This window comes from Harpia harpyja, chromosome W (genome assembly GCF_026419915.1).
Source record: "Harpia harpyja isolate bHarHar1 chromosome W, bHarHar1 primary haplotype, whole genome shotgun sequence".
Classification (NCBI taxonomy): domain Eukaryota; kingdom Metazoa; phylum Chordata; class Aves; order Accipitriformes; family Accipitridae; genus Harpia; species Harpia harpyja.
In genome coordinates this window covers 11,812,127-11,830,872 of record NC_068968.1, presented here as the reverse complement: position 1 = coordinate 11,830,872, position 18,746 = coordinate 11,812,127, and the positions used below count along the sequence as shown (strand labels likewise).

Below are 18,746 nucleotides of genomic sequence, written 5' to 3'. Positions count from 1 at the left end.
AGATAAAGTAGGCCAAGTGCAATATATGCAGGGTATCACATATACTCCACAATCAAAAGAAATCACACTTTACCACAGAATTGTGCTTGGGAATCTCTGCTTTTAATCATAGAATCATAGAATAGTTTAGGTTGGAGAAGACCTTTAAGATCGAGTCCAACCGTAAACCTAACACTGCCAAGTCCACCACTAAACCATGTCCCTAAGCACCACATCTACACATCTTTTAAATACCTCCAGGGATGGTGACTCAATCACTTCCCTGGGCAGCCTGTTCCAATGCTTGACAACCCTTTCGGTGAAGACATTTTTCCTAACATCCAATCTAAACCTCCCCTTTCGCAATTTAAGGCTGTTACATCTGGTCCTATTGCTTGTTACTTGGGAGAAGAGACCAACACCCACCTTGCTACAACCTCCATTCAGGTAGTTGTAGAGAGAGATAAGGTCTCCCCCTCAGCCTCCTTTTCTCCAGACTAAACAACCCCAGTTCCCTCAGCCGCTCCTCATAGGACTTGTTTTCTAAACCCTTCAACAGCTTCATTGCTCTTCTTTGGACATGCTCCAGCACCTCAATGTCTTGCTTGCACTGAGGGGATGAAAACTGAACACAGTATTCGAGGTGCGGTTTCACCAGTGCCAAGTACAGGGGGACAATCACCTACCTCAACCGGTTGGCCCCACTATTTCTGATACAAGCCAGAATGCTATTGGCCTTCTTGGCCTCCTGGGCACACTGCTGGCTCATATTCAGCTGTCTGTGGACCAATACCCTGTGACAGACTGAAAGAGTTAATGTCTCTGTCCTGGTTTCAGCTGGGATAGAGTTAACTGTCTTCCTAGTAGCTGGTACGGTGCTATGTTTTGAGTTCAGTATGCGAAGAATGTTGATAACACTGATGTTTTCAGTTGTTGCTCAGTAGTGTTTAGACTAAAGTCAAGGATTTTTCAGCTTCTCATCCCCAGCCAGCGAGAAAGCTGGAGGGGCACAAGAAGTTGGCACAGGACACAGCCAGGGCACCTGACCCAAACTGGCCAACAGGGTATTCCATACCATGTGACGTCCCATCTAGTATAGGAACGGGGAAGTGGGGGCGGGGAATCGCCGCTCGGGGACTGGCTGGGTGTCGGTCGGCGGGTGGTGAGCAATTGCACTGCGCATCATTTGTACATTCCAATCCTTTCATTATTACTGTTGTCATTTTATTAGTGTTATCATTATCATTATTAGTTTCTTCTTTTCTGTTCTATTAAACCATTCTTATCTCAACCCACGGGTTTTGCTTCTTTTCCCGATTTTCTCCCCCATCCCACTGGGTGGGGGGGAGTGAGTGAGCGGCTGCGTGGTGTTTAGTTACTGGCTGGGGTTAAACCACGACAGTCTCAAACATTGTGGTGGGGCAAGTTCTGCTTAACAGGACGGGGAGGCCGTGCTGGATGGTGCACAGCTCCATGTTCTGATACACTGTTCTGATATGCTGAGCAGGGCAGCTTACCATGTATGACCAAAGATCAAACAATGGTCATGTCTGCAGGGAAGGAGAAGTTACTCCCCAAACAACCCGCAAGCCCACCGAACCATTTCCCGAAGGTTCTGAAAGCACAAACCACACATGACACCTAATTAGCATAATAAGTTCGAGTGCCTACCCGAAGGAGCGGCAAGGAGATGATAAAAGGACACGAACTGAAGCCCCACATGCATGTGCCCACGGGAACTGGATACTTAGGCTGAATGGACCAACACTGGACCCAGGACCGGTGAAATCTTTCTCTTTTCCTCTTCCTCTATCTGTCTCACTCTCTCTTTCCCTTTCCTTTTTCATAATCCCTTGTCCTGGTTTCAGCTGGGATAGACTTAATTGTCTTCCTAGTAGCTGGTATAGTGCTATGTTTTTGAGCTAGGTATGAGAAGAATGTTGATTACACACTGATGTTTTCAGTTGTTGCTAAGTAGTGTTTAGTCTAAGGTCAGGGATTTTTCAGCTTCTGATGCCCAGCCAGCAAGAAGGCTGGAGGGGCACAAGAAGTTGGGAGGGGACACAGCCAGGGCAGCTGACCCAAAGTGGCCAACGGGGTATTCCATACCATGTGACATCCCATCTAGTATATAAACTGGGGGGAGTGGGGGTGGGGGGATTGCTGCTCGGGGACTAACTGGGTGTCGATCGGCGGGTGGTGAGCAATTCCACTGTGCATCATTTGTACATTCCAATCCTTTTATTATTACTGTTGTCATTTTATTAGTGTTATCATTATCATTATTAGTTTCTTCTTTTCTGTTCTATTAAACCGTTCTTATCTCAACCCACGAGTTTTGCTTCTTTTCCCGATTTTCTCCCCCATTCCACTGGGTGGGGGGGGAGTGAGTGAGTGGTTGTGTGGTGCTTAGCTGCTGGCTGGGTTTAAACCATGACATCCCTACACCTCATCCCTTTAGACATAAAACCGTTGACCAAGTCTGGGACTAGGAGTGGATCCAGCCACCCCGAGCTCTCCTCTGAGAAGGAGTCTAGAAAGCAAGGGGGTCCACTCTGAACCTCGTGACTCAACAGGAGGGAGGGGTCTCCTTATTTTCTTCCCTAAATTGATGTATATGCTTACCACGCGTTACACGGTTTACTGAGGTAGTTTCATGGCAATTACTGTTGAGAGAAACCTGCCACCTACTGTTAATGCCTTCCAAGTTCAGTTTGCTTCTGCCATGAATAAAATGTTTAACTGATCATTTGGTGTTGTTTTACTTTAATTTAGCCTGAGGGAATTCTGGACTCAACATGACTCCCTGGTCTGTCCAGCCCGGGTCGTGACATACTCCCAGGTCCTTATCCACCAGGCCGCTTTCCAGTCACTTTTCCCCAAGCCTGTAGCATTGTGTGGGGTTGTTGTGACCCGTATTGCATGGGGTTGTTGTGACCAAAGTGCAGGACCTGTCACTTGGCCTTGTTGAACCTCATACAATTGGCCTCGGCCCATCAATCCAGCCTGTCCAGATCCCTCTGTAGAGCCTTCCTACCCTCAAGCAGATCAACACTCCCACCCAACTTGGTGTCAGCTGCAAACTTGTTGAGGGTGCACTCGATCCCCTCATCCAGATCACTGATAAAGATATTAATTGATAAAGATATTAATTACAGCCCATAGGAACATGGAGAAACTTGAAAACATAAACAGAGAATAAAGCAATGGAGAGAGGTTCTTCTGAGTTTGCAGGAAGGCTAATAGCTCAGAGAGTTGCAAACTGTTCTTTTCATCTCAGTCATTGTGGCGGTGTGCTCCCCCCCCACCCCAACCAGACCTGTGTTTCCCATAATCCCGCTCAAGCGATAACCACCAGTGGGGATCGATAACCACCAGTGGGGGATCGTAATGGATGTGTCTGGTCATGATGGCTGCATCCGGCTCAAAGTGGATTCAGGGGAGACAGATAACAACACAATACCCAAGGGCTAATTTGAACAATGCGCCCACCTAACCACAGTGCTGGTCATTGTCCGACTCAAGCCAAATTTGGAAGAAACTAACACCTGTAGTCAGTATGTAAATATGACTATGAGTCAATAATCTTACTCCATAAGCAGAGGACAGCCCAGGGCCCATTGAGCTCTCCTGCATGGCAGCGGGCTGCACACCAGGATGTCCCCTTGAGTAGGGATGCCTCTCAAGGTTACTCCTCGAGGTTGAGAGATTCCTTGCCGCAACAGCTTCTCGGTAAGTGATTAATAGCATGCTAAACTTTGAAATCTTAGCTAAGTGACATAAAGGATTGATTGTGCACATATAATCCTTTAGGCATAAACTGTTGACAAAGTCTGGGACTAAGTCTGAATCCAGCCTGTATTGGGTCTGGCTGAGATGGAGTTAATTCTCCCCATAGCAGCCCTCACAATGCTGTGCTCTGCATTGGTAGCTAGAAAGGTGTTGATAACACACCAGTGTTTTGGCTACTGCTGAGCAGTGCTCCCACACCATCAAGGCTGTCTCTCCAACATTTCCCCCCCCCCCTTCACTGGCAGGCTGGGGCTGGGCAAGATCTTGGGAGGGGACATAGCCAGGACAGCTGACCCAAACTGACCAAAGGGATATTCCATACCATATGACATCAGCTCAGATATAAAAACTAAGTAAAGGGAGGAGGAAGTGGGGGCATTCATTATTTATGTTTGTCTTCAGGAGCAAACATTATGTGTACTGAAGCCCTGCTTCCCAGGAAGTGGCCAGACATCACCTGCTGATGAGAAGTAGAGAATAAAATCTTTTGTTTTCCTTTGCTTTAGTGCATGACCTTTGCTTTTGCTTTATTAAACTGTCCTTATCTTGACCCACGAACCTTCCTTTCATTATATTTTCTCTCCCCTGTCCAGCTGAGGAGGGGGAGTGATAGAGCAGCTTTGGTGGGCACGTGGCATCCAGCCAGGGTCAACCCACCACCTAGACACCCCTCTGAGAAGGAGTTTAGAACGCAAGGGGGTCCATTCTGAACCTCATGACTCAACAGGAGGGTCTCCCTGACAGTTTTGTCTGACCCTGTCCTCTATGCAGTAAATATCAAGTGAACCTTGCCATCGAATCTCATTAAACCACTGTCGCATTTACTATCAAACTTTGTTAAATTGCTGGTTTATATCAATAAACATATTGCTACTTCTCTCTTATGAGTGAAGTGCGTCACTCCATCTGTGACAGTCATGGATCTATATATTTCACGATTTCATGGTGACAGAATTTGGCATTCTCCTCATGGATAAAACTGAATTGAGCATTTTGTACAATCTCTGACTCTCTGTCTCTCTCTGCCTGTATTTGCCTCTTGCTCTTCAGTTTTTCTTGGTGTTTTATAAGCGAAAGGGTTAAACATGCATTTTCCATGCCCTGTTCCATGGAACTAGACAACCCGAAACCAGATCTAGAATCCAATTTTCAGCAAGAAAGCTGGGAGGACCCAGAACTACAAGCTGTCTATCTAGGCTCCCTGCAGAATATCACAATAGCAAGAGCTGGGGAAAATGAACAGCTTAAGTTGGCTACGAATTCCTCCTTCCCTGATACGCACGAGTGGCAGAAAATGAGGTTCTGTGCCTGACTGCCTGGAAAGCATTATGACTGCTCTTAACCATAGACTCAGACCACCTGGAGAACACAACAAGAAACCCCATTTTTCAAAAATTATCCTGAAATAGAACAAGCTTCCATGTGTTTAGTTAGGTCAACAAAAATCTTCACCTAAAAGACAATTTTGTGTGAATTTCAGTATGAAAAAAAGTAGTTTTATGAAATTAGAATAAAGCAGTCCTCATTGCAGAATACAGTTTCATTGAGCTGTGGAACAAAAGTCTTCAAGTTTATGGCCATGTCTAACAAACATTCACTGATGCATTCTGAGAATATTTTCCCATAGACCTTTCATGGTAATCTTCAGTCTTCACAAAAAGATGTAAAAATATTCATAGACCCTCAAATTCTCTGTACTACTGATGACAAATTATGGTCTTTTGGGCACTTAGGGCAAGGAACTGCCTCTTAGTTCTACTGAAGGATGCTGGACACAGAGAAGAGGGGGGAAAAGTGGGGAGTTTTTTTCCCCTTAAAACATCAGAATAAATCCAGAGACCAAACTTGTTCTTATGAAATACTAACATAAAGAAATTGAACAGCCATCTCAAATGCCCAAACACTATGCCCAATAGCCTCTAGAGAAATTTGATTCATATCACTAAGATCTTCAAAAGGAAAAATCTGTACAGAACTGATTATAGCATAGTCTTTAATATATCCTACAACTTTCAAGCAAAGCTAAGCACCCTGCCATATTGCTTACTGTTAAAACATGCTAACAAATGGGATGGAAGTGTGATACTTGTTTACTCAGCCCCCTGAGCTGGAAGACAGGGACGGAGAGCAGAATATACCCCCCATAATCCAGGAGGAAGCAGTTAATGACCTGTTACGCCGCCTGGACACTCACAAGTCTATGGGACCAGATGTGATCCATCCGAGAGTACTGAGGGAGCTGGCGGAGGAGCTTGCCAAGCCACTCTCCATCATTTATCAGCAGTCCTGGTCAACAGGGGAGGTCCCAGAGGACTGGAGGCTTGCCAATGTGATGCCCATTTACAAGAAGGGTTGGAGGGAGGATCCAGGGAACTACAGGTCTGTCAGCCTGACCTCAGTACCGGGGAAGATTATGGAGTGGTTCATCTTGAGTGTCATCATGCAGCATGTGCAGGACAACAGGGGATCAGGCCCAGCCAGCATGGGTTCATGAAAGACAGGTCCTGCTTGACCAACCTGATCTCCTTCTATGACCAGGTGACCCACCTACTGCATGAGGGAAAGGCTGTGGATGTTATCTACCTTGACTTCAGTAAGGCCTTTGACACTGTCTTTCACAGCATACTCCTTGAGAAGCTGGCGGGTCATGGGTTAGACAAGTGTACTCTTTGCTGGGTGAAAAACTGGCTGGATGAACGAGCCCAGAGAGTTGTGGTGAACGGAGTTAAATCCAGTTGGCGGCAGGTCGCAAATGGTGTTCCCCAGGGCTCAGTACTGGGGCCAGTTCTGTTCAATATCTTTATCAATGATCTGGACGAGGGGATCCAGCACGCACCCTCAGCAAGTTTGCAGACGACGCCAAGTTGGGAGGGTTGATCTGCTTGAGGGTAGGAAGGCTCTACAGAGGGATCTAGACAGGCTGGATCGATGGGCCGAGGAAAATTTTATGAGGTTCAACAAGGCCAAGTGCCGGGTCCTGCACTTGGGTCACAACAACCCCATGCAGTGCTACAGGCTTGGGGAAGAGCGGCTGGTAAGCTGCCCAGCAGAAAAAGACCTGGGGGTGCTGGTTGACAGCCAGCTGAATATGAGCCAGCAGTGTGCCTAGGCGGCCAAGAAGGCCAATGGCATCCTGGCCTGTACCAGAAATAGTGGGGCCAACAGGAGCAGGGAGGTGATCATCCCCCTGTACTTGGCACTGGTGAGGCCACACCTTGAGTACTGTGTTCGGTTTTGGGCCCCTCACTACAAGAAAGACATTGAGGTGCTGGAGCGTGTCCAGAGAAGGGCAAAAAAGATGGTGAGGGGTCTGGAGCACGTGTCTTATGAGGAGTGGCTGAGGGAACTGGGGTTGTTTAGTCTGGAGGAAAGGAGGCTGAGGGGGAGACCTTATCTCTCTCTACAACTACCTGAAAGGAGGTTGTAGTGAGGTGGGTACTGGTCTCTTCTCCCAAGTAACTAGTGATAGGACAAGAGGAAATGGCCTCAAGTTGCGCCAGGGGAGGTTTAGATTGGATATTAGGAAAAATTTCTTTACTGAAAGGATTGTCAGGCATTGGAACAGGCTGCCCAGGGAAGTGGTGGTGTCACAGTCCCTGGAGGTATTAAAAAAACGCGTAGACGTGGCACTTCAGGACATGGTTTAGTGGGAATGGTGGTGTTGGGTTCACTGTTGGACTCGATGATCTTAAAGGTCTTTTCCAACCTAAACAATTCTATGATTCTATGAGACTGTACAGTCTCTGGGGCAGTGAATGTGTCTTTTTCTTATTCTGTAAATTACTTTGCAGTCTTTTAGGAGCCATAAAAATAAACAAGAGACCATTACTCATATAAAAAATGATCTTTTAATGAGCTGTGGAAAATATACTAATAAAACCTAACCTGGAAAATAATAAAGATTTTGCTATAGCTGCTTGTAAGAATTAATAGATCCCTCTTTACATCAACACCATGTGGAACAACTTCCATTATAGTAAGGGTGGGAGGCATAAGAACTTCTGTACTGTAAAAATATCTTAATCATTGTGTAAAGAAATCAATTTACAAGAAAGAACTTTTTAGGTACCAGCCTTCCAAACCCAGAGTCCTGAGATGGAAACGAATGATCAAGCCTGTGGAATAGGAAAATGGCCACTTCTGGCAATCAGAAGCTTATTGGTAGGGATGGCTCTAAAACCCAACAGCCTTCTCTGAGGAATCACAAGATTTACATTTTATTTTGCCTTTTAACTCAGTAAGTTTTCAGCTTGTAAAGAAATGGAAAGGAGGCAGGAATAATATGCACATTGGAACCTGCTTCTCTCAACAGAAGAACTCAGTTCAAAACCCAGAGAAACAAGACCTTAACTAGAGAGATGAAGAGATCTCCTTAGGACACTGTGAAGAAAAAAACCCAAAACATTTTACAGCGAAGACTAAGTTTTGACTCAGAGCATCCATATAAATGATTTCTCATTTCACAAGATTGCAAAGCACATAGAAGCTTTCCTCCAACAAAAGTAATATATAACTAGAAAAGAAACATGGAGGCTTTTCTGCTTCAAATAAACTATTCTTACTGAAGTGTCTGCAATATTAATAAGCTAGCAGCAGTGGTGGTGGTTGGTTTTTTTTTCCTTGAGTTACATGAAACATAAACAAAGTATTTCTAATTCTAATTCTAAAATATTTACATTAAACTTCAACGACAGAACCTATTTCTCTAAGCCAGCATACACACTTTCATGACATACATTTGTCTTTTCAGGCCTGAAATATATTATGTAAATATACCTGAGTACAGAAACATGTTCACTCAGAAAAAAAATTTCTAATTGCCAATCTCAGCATAAAATAAAAATAGAATCCATTTTAGATAATATGGAGGTGCTGTAAATATTTACACTTAGTATGAATGTACATAATCTTTTTAAAGCCCAAATAGGCCTCTGATTTTCCATTTATTTAATCTTTATTAAGACGAACATTGTTAGTACTGCAGTTACAGCATCCACCTTAAAAGTCACTTCATGTTCCTGCTGTCAGCCATGAAAGAGTCTTCTCTCACTAGCTTGATAAAAATATATATACAATATATACAAAAATATATACATATATGTATTGGGTCTGAGTGGAATGGAGTTAACTTTCTCCATAGCAGCCTGTATGGTGCCGTGTTTTAGATTTGTTGCTAAAACAGCGTTGGTAACATACCAAAGTTTTGGCTATTGCTGAACACTGTTTGCACAGCAGTATCAAGGCTTTCTCTTTTTTTCCACTCTACCCCACATAGCAAGTAGGTTGGGGGTGGCCAAAAACTTGGGAGGGGAGACAGCCTGGATAGCTGACCCAAATTGACCAAAGGGCTATTCCATGCCATATAACATCATGCTCAGCAATAAAAATGGAAGGGAGGAGGGTAGCCATTGCTCAGACTGGCTGGCCATCGGTCTATTTGTGGGAGGTGGTGAGTGATTGCCTTTGCATCACTTGTTTTGTTGGGTTTTTTTCTTCTTTTTTCCTTCACTTATTAAACTATCTTTATATCAAACCACAAGTTTTCACACTTTTGCTCCTCCTTTTCTCTCTCTTGTCCCACTGGGCAGGGGGAGTGAGCAAGCAGCTGAGTGGTGCTTAGCTGCTAGCTGGAGTCAATCCACCACAACACAGAACAGAAAATATAACTAATCTAAAGGAGCTTTGGCTTTACTGTTCTTTTACACAAATAGTCAAGAACAGACTGATATGCACACACAGACAAGACTTGGTTTCCTTGATTAGACAGAGCTGATGTTAGACAAAACTTAATATGCACTGTTATTCAGGATAGCACTATAGATAGAATCTAAGAAGGACCCTCTTAGTCTTTTTCTCCCCAGTATATTGCAGATGTATGAAGTCAATTAATATGTATAATATGATTGAAATAACCAGGGAGCTGCTGAAGTCCTGCGTACAGCCCCCATCAGTTAATATTTAAAATAGGGAAACAATAACTAGATATGATTTAGGGTTTAGGAACTAACTACTAGACTATGGGGCTTTATGTTTATGTCAGAAAAGGTAATGGATTTTGGTCTGCTCAATAAACCTTGAAGAACTGCTTGGAACTGCCAAGATTAGGGAAAAAGTAGGCAAAAGGTAATTCCTACAGGGGGAGATCGCGGCCACCGACTCATTGACCACCTACTCAAATGATACCACCTACTCAAAAGAAGACAATGAAGGAAGAAGACAGAGTCTGTGCACTAATTTATGAGGGGCGAAGAAGAAAGAACCAATCATTAAGGAAAATAACAATGAATATGTATTAGTTTAGTGTATAAATGTGAGAATTTCTGAGACAAAGGTGTGCTGTCTTGAGACAGGCACCCATTCATGCGCACCAATGAAATTAATTTGAAAATACCTTGACTCTGTCTTATTGGCTTGCACACTGGGTAAATGAACCCTGTTTGTGGGACAACACAGCTGCATATAAGTTTGCTAACAATACTGAACTAGGAGGAACTGTGGCCTCCCTCGAGGGTAGAGAGGCCTTACAGAGAGATCTGGATAGACTAGAGAGCTGGGCAATAACCAACTGTGTGAAATTTAACAAGAGCAAGTGCCGGATTCTCCACCTGGGACAGGGTAATCCTGGGTATACGTACAAATTGAGGGATGAGAGGCTGGAGAATAGCCCCATGGAAAGAGATCTGGGGGTTTGGGTTGATGGCAAGTTGAATATGAGTCAACAGTGTACCCTGGCAGCCAAAAGGGCCAACTGTGTCCTGGGGTGCATCAAGCACAGCATAGCTAGCCGGTCGAGGGAGGTGATTGTCCCACTCTACACTGCACTGGTGCGGCCCCACTTCGAGTACTGTGTGCAGTTTTGGGCACCTCAATATAAGAAGGACATCAAACTATTGAGTGTGTCCAGAGGAGAGCAACCAAGATGGTGAAAGGTCTCGAGGGCAAGACTTATGAGGAACAGCTGAGGTCACTTGGCTTGTTCAGCTTAGAGAAGAGAAGGCTGAGGGGTGACCTCATCACAGTCTACAACTTCCTCAAGAGGCGCAGCAGAGGGGGAGGTGCTGATCTCCTCTCTCTGGTGACCAGCGATAGGACACGAGGAAAGGGAATGAAGCTGCATCAGGGGATGTTCAGATTGGACATTAGGAAAAGGTTCTTCGCTGAGAGGGTGGCCAGTCACTGGAACAGGTTCTTCAGGGAAGTGGCACCAAGCCTGTCAGAGTTCAAGGAGCATCTGGATGATGCTCTTTGTCATATGGTTTAGTGTTAGGTAGTTCTGCGAGGAGCAGGGAGTTGGACTTGATGATCCTTATGGGTCCCTTCCAACTTGAGATATTCTATGATTGGATGATTCTATGATATATTTAGTTGTATTCAATGACAAGCAAAGCACATGCTGAAATTTTATGACAAATTGAATAGTGAAATAATCCTCATCACTCAAAAAAATGTTGTCTAAAAAAACCCATGACATTATTTTTTGCTACTGCAATTAGAAACTGAAACTTAAAGAGAAGTAATCAAAACTTTCTGTATCTAATAATTTTATGAGTCAACCTGTGTGTTTCAGAATGACTAGCAACTAAGTTGGTTGAGGCAGCAATACTTCAGATATCATTAAATCATGCCCAAATACTTCCCTTCTCCATCAAACAATTTTAAATCTTTTTTTTTTACAGAATCAAAGACAGAAAAAATATTAGGTCAAGTAATGCAACCTACTTAGCATTAAACATGACTTGTCTGGTGTACTAGGCCACACACACCTACAGCAATAATAATTTTCTTAGATCAAGAACAACATAGCTAATTAAAAATTCTGGATTGCTAATATGAATTAATAAATGAGCCTTCTGTACTTTTTGTACTTGACAATTAGAGTTTTTAGATACTGTCCTGGTTTCAGCTGGGATAGAGTTAACTGTCTTCCTAGTAGCTGGTACGGTGCTATGTTTTGAGTTCAGTATGCGAAGAATGTTGATAACACTGATGTTTTCAGTTGTTGCTCAGTAGTGTTTAGGCTAAAGTCAAGGATTTTTCAGCTTCTCATCCCCAGCCAGCGAGAAAGCTGGAGGGGCACAAGAAGTTGGCACAGGACACAGCCAGGGCACCTGACCCAAACTGGCCAACGGTGTATTCCATACCATGTGACGTCCCATCTAGTATAGGAACGGGGAAGTGGGGGCGGGGATTCGCCGCTCGGGGACTGGCTGGGTGTCGGTCAGTGGGTGGTGAGCAATTGCACTGCGCATCATTTGTACATTCCAATCCTTTCATTATTGCTGTTGTCATTTTATTAGTGTTATCATTATCATTATTAGTTTCTTCTTTTCTGTTCTATTAAACCATTCTTATCTCAACCCACGGGTTTTGCTTCTTTTCCCGATTTTCTCCCCCATCCCACTGGGTGGGGGGGGAGTGAGTGAGCGGCTGCGTGGTGTTTAGTTGCTGGCTGGGGTTAAACCACGACAGTCCTTTTTGGCGCCCAACGTAGGGCCCGAAGGGTTGAGATAACGACAAACCTGACCAGAGCTTGTTAAAACAAATTTGTTATAAGCATTCATTATATTGGTCTAATAGTCGCTGGTCATTATGTTGATTTATGTGTTCTTAGAGTTGTTGCTCTGGTTTTTAAAGTTCTGTTATGTATCACCTCGCTTGCTGTATGTAGTCCCTCTTCTGCTGCTTATCATCCATGGGAGGTGGATTAAGGTTTTCGCTTTGATGTTTAACCCCAGCCAGCAACTAAACACGGTTTAATAGAACAGAAAAGAAGAAACTAATAATGATAATGATAACACTAATAAAATGACAACAGTAATAATGAAAGGATTGGAATGTACAAATGATGCGCAGTGCAATTGCTCACCACCCGCCGATCGACACCCAGCCAGTCCCCGAGCGGCGATTCCCCGCCCCCACTTCCCAGTTCCTATACTAGATGGGACGTCACATGGTATGGAATACACCGTTGGCCAGTTTGGGTCAGGTGCCCTGGCTGTGTCCTGTGCCAACTTCTTGTGCCCCTCCAACTTTCTCACTGGCTGGGCATGAGAAGCTGAAAAATCCTTGACTTTAGTCTAAACACTACTGAGCAACAACTGAAAACATCAGTGTTATCAACATTCTTCGCATACTGAACTCAAAACATAGCACTGTACCAGCTACTAGGAAGACAGTTAACTCTATCCCAGCTGAAACCAGGACAGATACGACAGTGCAACTCTATTACTTGACCTTTAATCTAACAACAGGGTTTTGATATTATCAAACCCCTCGACCTGACTCAGAAGGTAGAATTCAGTCACTGGCTTTATGACAGTCTTCATTGATGATGGAATTTTGATTCCTCTTGAGTCAGTGGCCAAACTCTACATGGGTCAGGATTTCACAGAGCATTTATTAAATGTTTATCTTCAACTACTATGAAATATGCTTTACTGTATTTTATAACCATTTGTCATGTGCTTTAATATGAATGTACAATACACTCATGAAATATTAAATATAAAAGCAATTCCAAAAGTATGCATTTGTCACGATGCAGATTATTTTACTAAAAAAAAAATACATGACAGAGGAACACCATCAGTTTTGCTAGATATCAGACAAGTTCATCTCAACTGTGACAAAAATAATGCAACAGTTAGCTTTTCCTGTGACCTCAAAAGATTAAGAAAGAGTGGGTTACAGAAATACCTGGTGAATGTATTTATAAAATAAACAAATTTATTTCTAAAATAAACATTCGTCCTCTCTTATGCAGATTGATGTACATACAGAAGCATACCATGATCTCATTTATTTTATCAAACAAGACTTTATACAGTGACTTAAACATTCACACAAGCACACAATTGTATCACACACAACATTGATTTGAGTATTTTCTCAGTTTTTTGAATTATGATAATAAATAGCAGACAGAACTGAGCAATAAGACCATGTAATAAACCAAGAGTTGTAGAAGTCATAAATGCTATGAAGTTGATGCTAAGGCTTTTTTTGACATAATTTTGATTCAGCTACTCAAATTCTTAGTATACCTCAAATTTTAGATTCAATAGTTAACTTACTGATCATTGAAACTCTCATGAGTTTAAAGAACTGTAGATTCCACTCCTTTTTCAATCTCCAAGTACTTTGTTATTTAATTTCAAAATAATTTCACAACTTTTATAGGTTTCATACATTTTTGGGTGTAAATGGCAAGGTTTTTTGGAGGGCAGCCTGCAGGGGTGGCCACTGTGGGAGGAGGTCAGGGGCTGCCTTGTGCCGGACACAGCCAGTTCTGGTCAGCTCTACAACGGCTCCACTACAGACTAAAGCTGAGCCTATCAGCGAAGTTTGTAGCGCCTCTGTGATAACATATTCAAGAAAGGGTAGAAAATGCTGAGGAGGAGGGAACAACAAGGTCAGAGAAGTAAGAAATGCTCCATGGCAGAGCAGGCACACTCCTGATGGGACTGCAGCCCATGGAGGACCCACACGAGAGCACAGGAAATGAGTAAGAAGGAAGGAACAGCAGGAAGAACAGAGTGAGAAATAAGGAGTGGCGGAGAGAAACTTCCACACACTGACCCCGATCTCCTGCGCTGCTCATTGTCTCACTGAAAGGACTGAGTGTAACCCACTGTGATAACATGGGGAGAAGAGGTGTCTGGAATGAAGTTGAGCCTGGGAAAGGGGAGGAAAGGTGCTTTCCCTAAGTGTTTAAATGTTTGTCTTTGTTTCCTGATACCCAAATCAGTAATTAAATGTTTAGGTTATGTTCGTTGGCAATAAATTAAGTTAAATTCCCCAAGTTGAGTCTGTTTTGCCTGCAGCAGTAACTGCTGAGTGATTTCCCAGTCTTTATTTCAACCCATGAGTTTTCTTGCACCTGTTCTTTCTATCTCACTCCCCCTCCCCCCTGAAACAAAGGGGGGGGGTGTGAGTGAATGAGAAGCTGTGTGGGTGCTTGGCTGCTATTCAGGGCCAACTCACCACATTGGTTTTCGTTATACATGCTATATTGTGAGTGCACAATGGCCCACTGAAGTCAACTGTCATACTGTGGATTCTGATCTCCACAAATTTACTTCACTATAGTCACTCCTTACTGTCATAATCTATTCCTGTAAAACTATTCCTCCTTCGGTGGGGAATTAAACATTGCTCTAATAACAAGCATTCATAACAGCAAAGCTATTGCAATATTGTATTTTTTCCAACCACTGTATATTTAAAACAGAAAAGGTAAAAAAGATGGCAGAAATTTGTACTTGCAGTAGTTACTTTGTTTTTAATTTGAGGAATATGCTTTACCAATTTGGTTAACCTTAACACCTCAGTGGATGGGAAACTTCCTCATAATGTTGTCCCCAACTTCTCTCTCATGCATTTTTTTCATTGATTACGATAAGTGAGCAATCAATGCAGCATAGACACTACTGTGCAAAACTATCCAAGCTCCTCTACCAGTCAGCCTCAAAATCTAACCACCAAGGACAGGGTATTAAAGTGTCATTAGTCTAGAAGTAAAATATGCTTAACAGTTCTAATTGTGTTAATGGTGCATTTGTAACATAGTCTTTGTTAACTACAAATAAGGCAAGATCACCATTAGTTCACATATTAAAGGATGCTGAGCCATCATCGCATTATGACAATTTGTGTCAGCATCTTGAAATTAAATAGACAGTGGAAAATGATCACTTGGTTGATTTGTCTAAATTTTTCCAAATTTCTGTTCATAAGGCATTGTGGTATGGTAGCCTACTTTTAATTTTATGTGTAGAAATATTTTTCTTCAATAATTAGAAAATATTTTTAAGAAAGACCTAGAAAACACTCAAGGAAAGAGGTTTCAGAATTATATAATTGGGGGAGTGTTTATATTCCTTCTTTATATTATATGAATGGCCCAAAGGAATGATAAACCCAGCTCAGTCAGCCTCCTGAGGATTTCGTTGGTAAAAAGGAAATCAACAGATGAAGAAGAGCTGTCATAGTAAATGTATCCCAAATTCCATTCCAACTCTGGAATGCAGTTCCAGAGTGCTGGAGTTCTCCATTTACATTATAATATAAAAAAAGGAACGGAAAACTGTTACAGTGTTGTTGTCATCGCTAGTTTCTAGAACTTTTTTTTGGCCCTTGCAAGCAAAACACCACCAAAGTTCTTGCTGTGTTTCGAACTGGAACTCAGTTGCATCAAAATCGGCATAATACTTTTGTCCCTTCCCCTTTTTCTTTTGCTCTAGTAGACTAGATGATTTATATTTAACTTCTTGTTCTATGATGCATAAGTGTTTACTACTGTAACAAAAATACTTATTTCAGGATACCAAAATATCACATGTTAAATCAGTATGGTCCTGCCAGAAGCCATGGAATCAATTCCATCTACTGAACTGTCTTTTCTTTAGCATTGACAGGATATGGTTATTTGGACAGCACATATCTGTGCTTCTATTTGGCCTGGGCCTTTGTGACTGAGACCAGGCTGATGTGTCCATGGGGGAGAGAGAGAAGGACATCCTTCATTCTGTATTAATATATGGGACAGTACTTTGACCTGTGAGATAGATTCCAGGAGTTTCCCATGTGACACTGGGTAATCACAGGATTAGACAGTGCTAATTCTAAGGCATCCCTGGAAAGCAAATGAATTACTTATATATGACGGACTCCTGCATTTTTGAGTCACCATCCTGCAGAAATATTTCTCTATCACATTCATACATACAATTAATAAAAACATGATAAAGATATATAAAACTTACATAGTCATGAAAGGCTTTTGCTTCACTTGAATGTTCACATGTTTCTCGTCTTTCTGGAGCTGCACAGTAAAGATCCCAAAATACACTGCAAGTTAAGAAGTAACAGATATGGTGAGAAAATCATTGTAATTCTCATAGATTTTATGATGTACACACACCACACATATATATGTGTGAAATAGACATATCACTTTCTAGCCAAGAGCTGAAAACACTTACCCCTATGAAAGAATTCAGCTTTGTAAAACATCTATGAGGAATCAAGTCCTGTTATCTGATTCTCTGAAGCAAGCAGTGCTTGTTTTTCTTTAAAACCATTGTAGTATAAACCAAGAAGCTAGACTAATATACAAGCTTTCAGAGTATAAAGCAAATTAATAAAGCTCTGCATTTAACCTCATACCTCTGCAACTGCTGCAATTTACTACCACAAAGCACTGGAAGGCACAGATTCATACAGTAATACTGTGATGTTGTGAAAAGGCAAGAAAATTAAGAGAAAACTGGGAGTTCTTCCAAGTTCCAATACTGTCCTTTAAACAAAAGTATGGATAAGACTAGGAAATAAAGGGTATGCTATCCTATAGCTCTTGGTTGATGAAGAATGAAAGAGTAAAAGGAAATTACGATACTCCAATAAGTCTTCCCCTGCCTCAAATGGAGTTATACATGAATCGATTCTAACACACTACAAGTATCTCTGAACTGTTAAGAAACAGTATATAAGATATTTCATTGTGGCAGGAATGTTAGCCTCAAAGTTTCTAGAATGAAATTATCTATATGCTAGAACAATTAAAAGAATAAAATTTGTTAGTTTCATTTTGTTTCTTTATTGGTTTAGACTTAACCCTCTAACTTAGCCCAGCACCATAATTCAGAATTGTGGAAAATTTGACCACTCTGCTGCCGATGATCAAAATTAAGGATAATGCAGACATCGGAGATACAAGGAACAAGTTCTTCTTGTCAGGCTTCCATCAATTAAAAGCAGAAAAGTCAATAAAGAATATGTCATCTTCTATACAGCTGTACAAATCACATGTGTTTTTATAGTCAAGTGGGACTACTTTACAACTTATAGCTTAATTCTTGTACAGAATTCTTGTATGGATGGTTGTCCATATTCTCCATAATTTTGAATTCTTGCAAATGTAGCCATATCATATATATTCAAATCACTGCTAAATAGCAGTCTCTTTTTGCCTTGGGAATTTTATATATACAAATGTGCATATATACATAAAAGTTGTGTATTTTCTCTAGACACCAATATATATAAGTAAGGAGCATCATGCATAAAAAATTACAAGTCAGCTCTGTGTCTTACCCATATTCTGAGTTGAAAGAAATTGCAAAAGCAGCTACTACAACTCCAAGCTCATGCTAACATACACTGCCTCTCAAAAATGCTGGTAGCTTGGGTTCAGCTAATGGCTTTCATATGCTATTCCAGTGACTAAAATGTGCACTAAAGACTGAGGAAGCTCACATCTATTTCCAGAGTCTCTGTATATATTTCTTTCAAATGTAGTTATTCAGGATATAGAGAATGATCTCTTAAATGCACAATTTAATAAAAGATGGTAAACAAAGAAATGCAGGCCATCTTCTTTCAAAGATGGTGCCTTATCAATCCATTATTCAATATTTCTTTTCCTATATCTAATATCTATATACTTTCCTATATCTAATTTTTTGTTCTTTCAATACTTTACAAGAAAATAGTTCTTGATACTCATCTTCACATCCTTTCTACAATGTTCACCTGAATTTCTTGCCTCCAGATGTTGGAATTCACAATGAACATATTCTAAAAATCAGAGGAAAAGAAAACTGACACTTACCACCACCAGGAGTGCAAGAATCCTGGGGGCTCCCCTAGTGTGATGTTTTTTTCCCATCTTATCTAAAGAGAAACAGTAAAAACAGTCTGTACTCTTTTTGTGATCACTTTGACTAAAAAGCATTGCATAATTTATTCAGGTAGTAAAAAAGGAAGAATAAAAGATTTTTTAGTTATGAAAGGCTTTATCATCATCAGTCTGGGTGGTCATATTACTTTATCACACTGTGGTGGGTTGACCTTGGCTAAGGGCCAAATGCCAACCCAGCAGCACTCTCACACCCCCTGCTCAGTGGAACAGGGGGAGAAAATAGGATGGGTTGAGATAAAGACAGGAGATCACTTACCAATTACTGTCATGGGCA

The 18,746-nt window shown here is 41.8% G+C and overlaps 1 protein-coding gene across 6 annotated transcripts in view; it reads right to left on the bottom strand.

The window, feature by feature from the left end:
* LOC128136094 (single-stranded DNA-binding protein 2-like) overlaps nucleotides 1–18,746 on the bottom strand; it is a 229,357-nt gene that overhangs the window by 150,435 nt on the left and 60,176 nt on the right. For 5 of the 6 annotated variants that reach the window (XM_052775199.1, XM_052775200.1, XM_052775201.1 and 2 more), the window contains 2 exons: nucleotides 18,383–18,444; nucleotides 16,536–16,620 (listed from right to left, as the gene is read on the bottom strand). In XM_052775199.1, the coding sequence (XP_052631159.1) occupies nucleotides 16,536–16,620; nucleotides 18,383–18,444 (147 nt within the window). The remainder of the gene's footprint in view (nucleotides 1–16,535; nucleotides 16,621–18,382; nucleotides 18,445–18,746) is intronic. The other variant, XM_052775205.1, reaches the window with a different exon arrangement.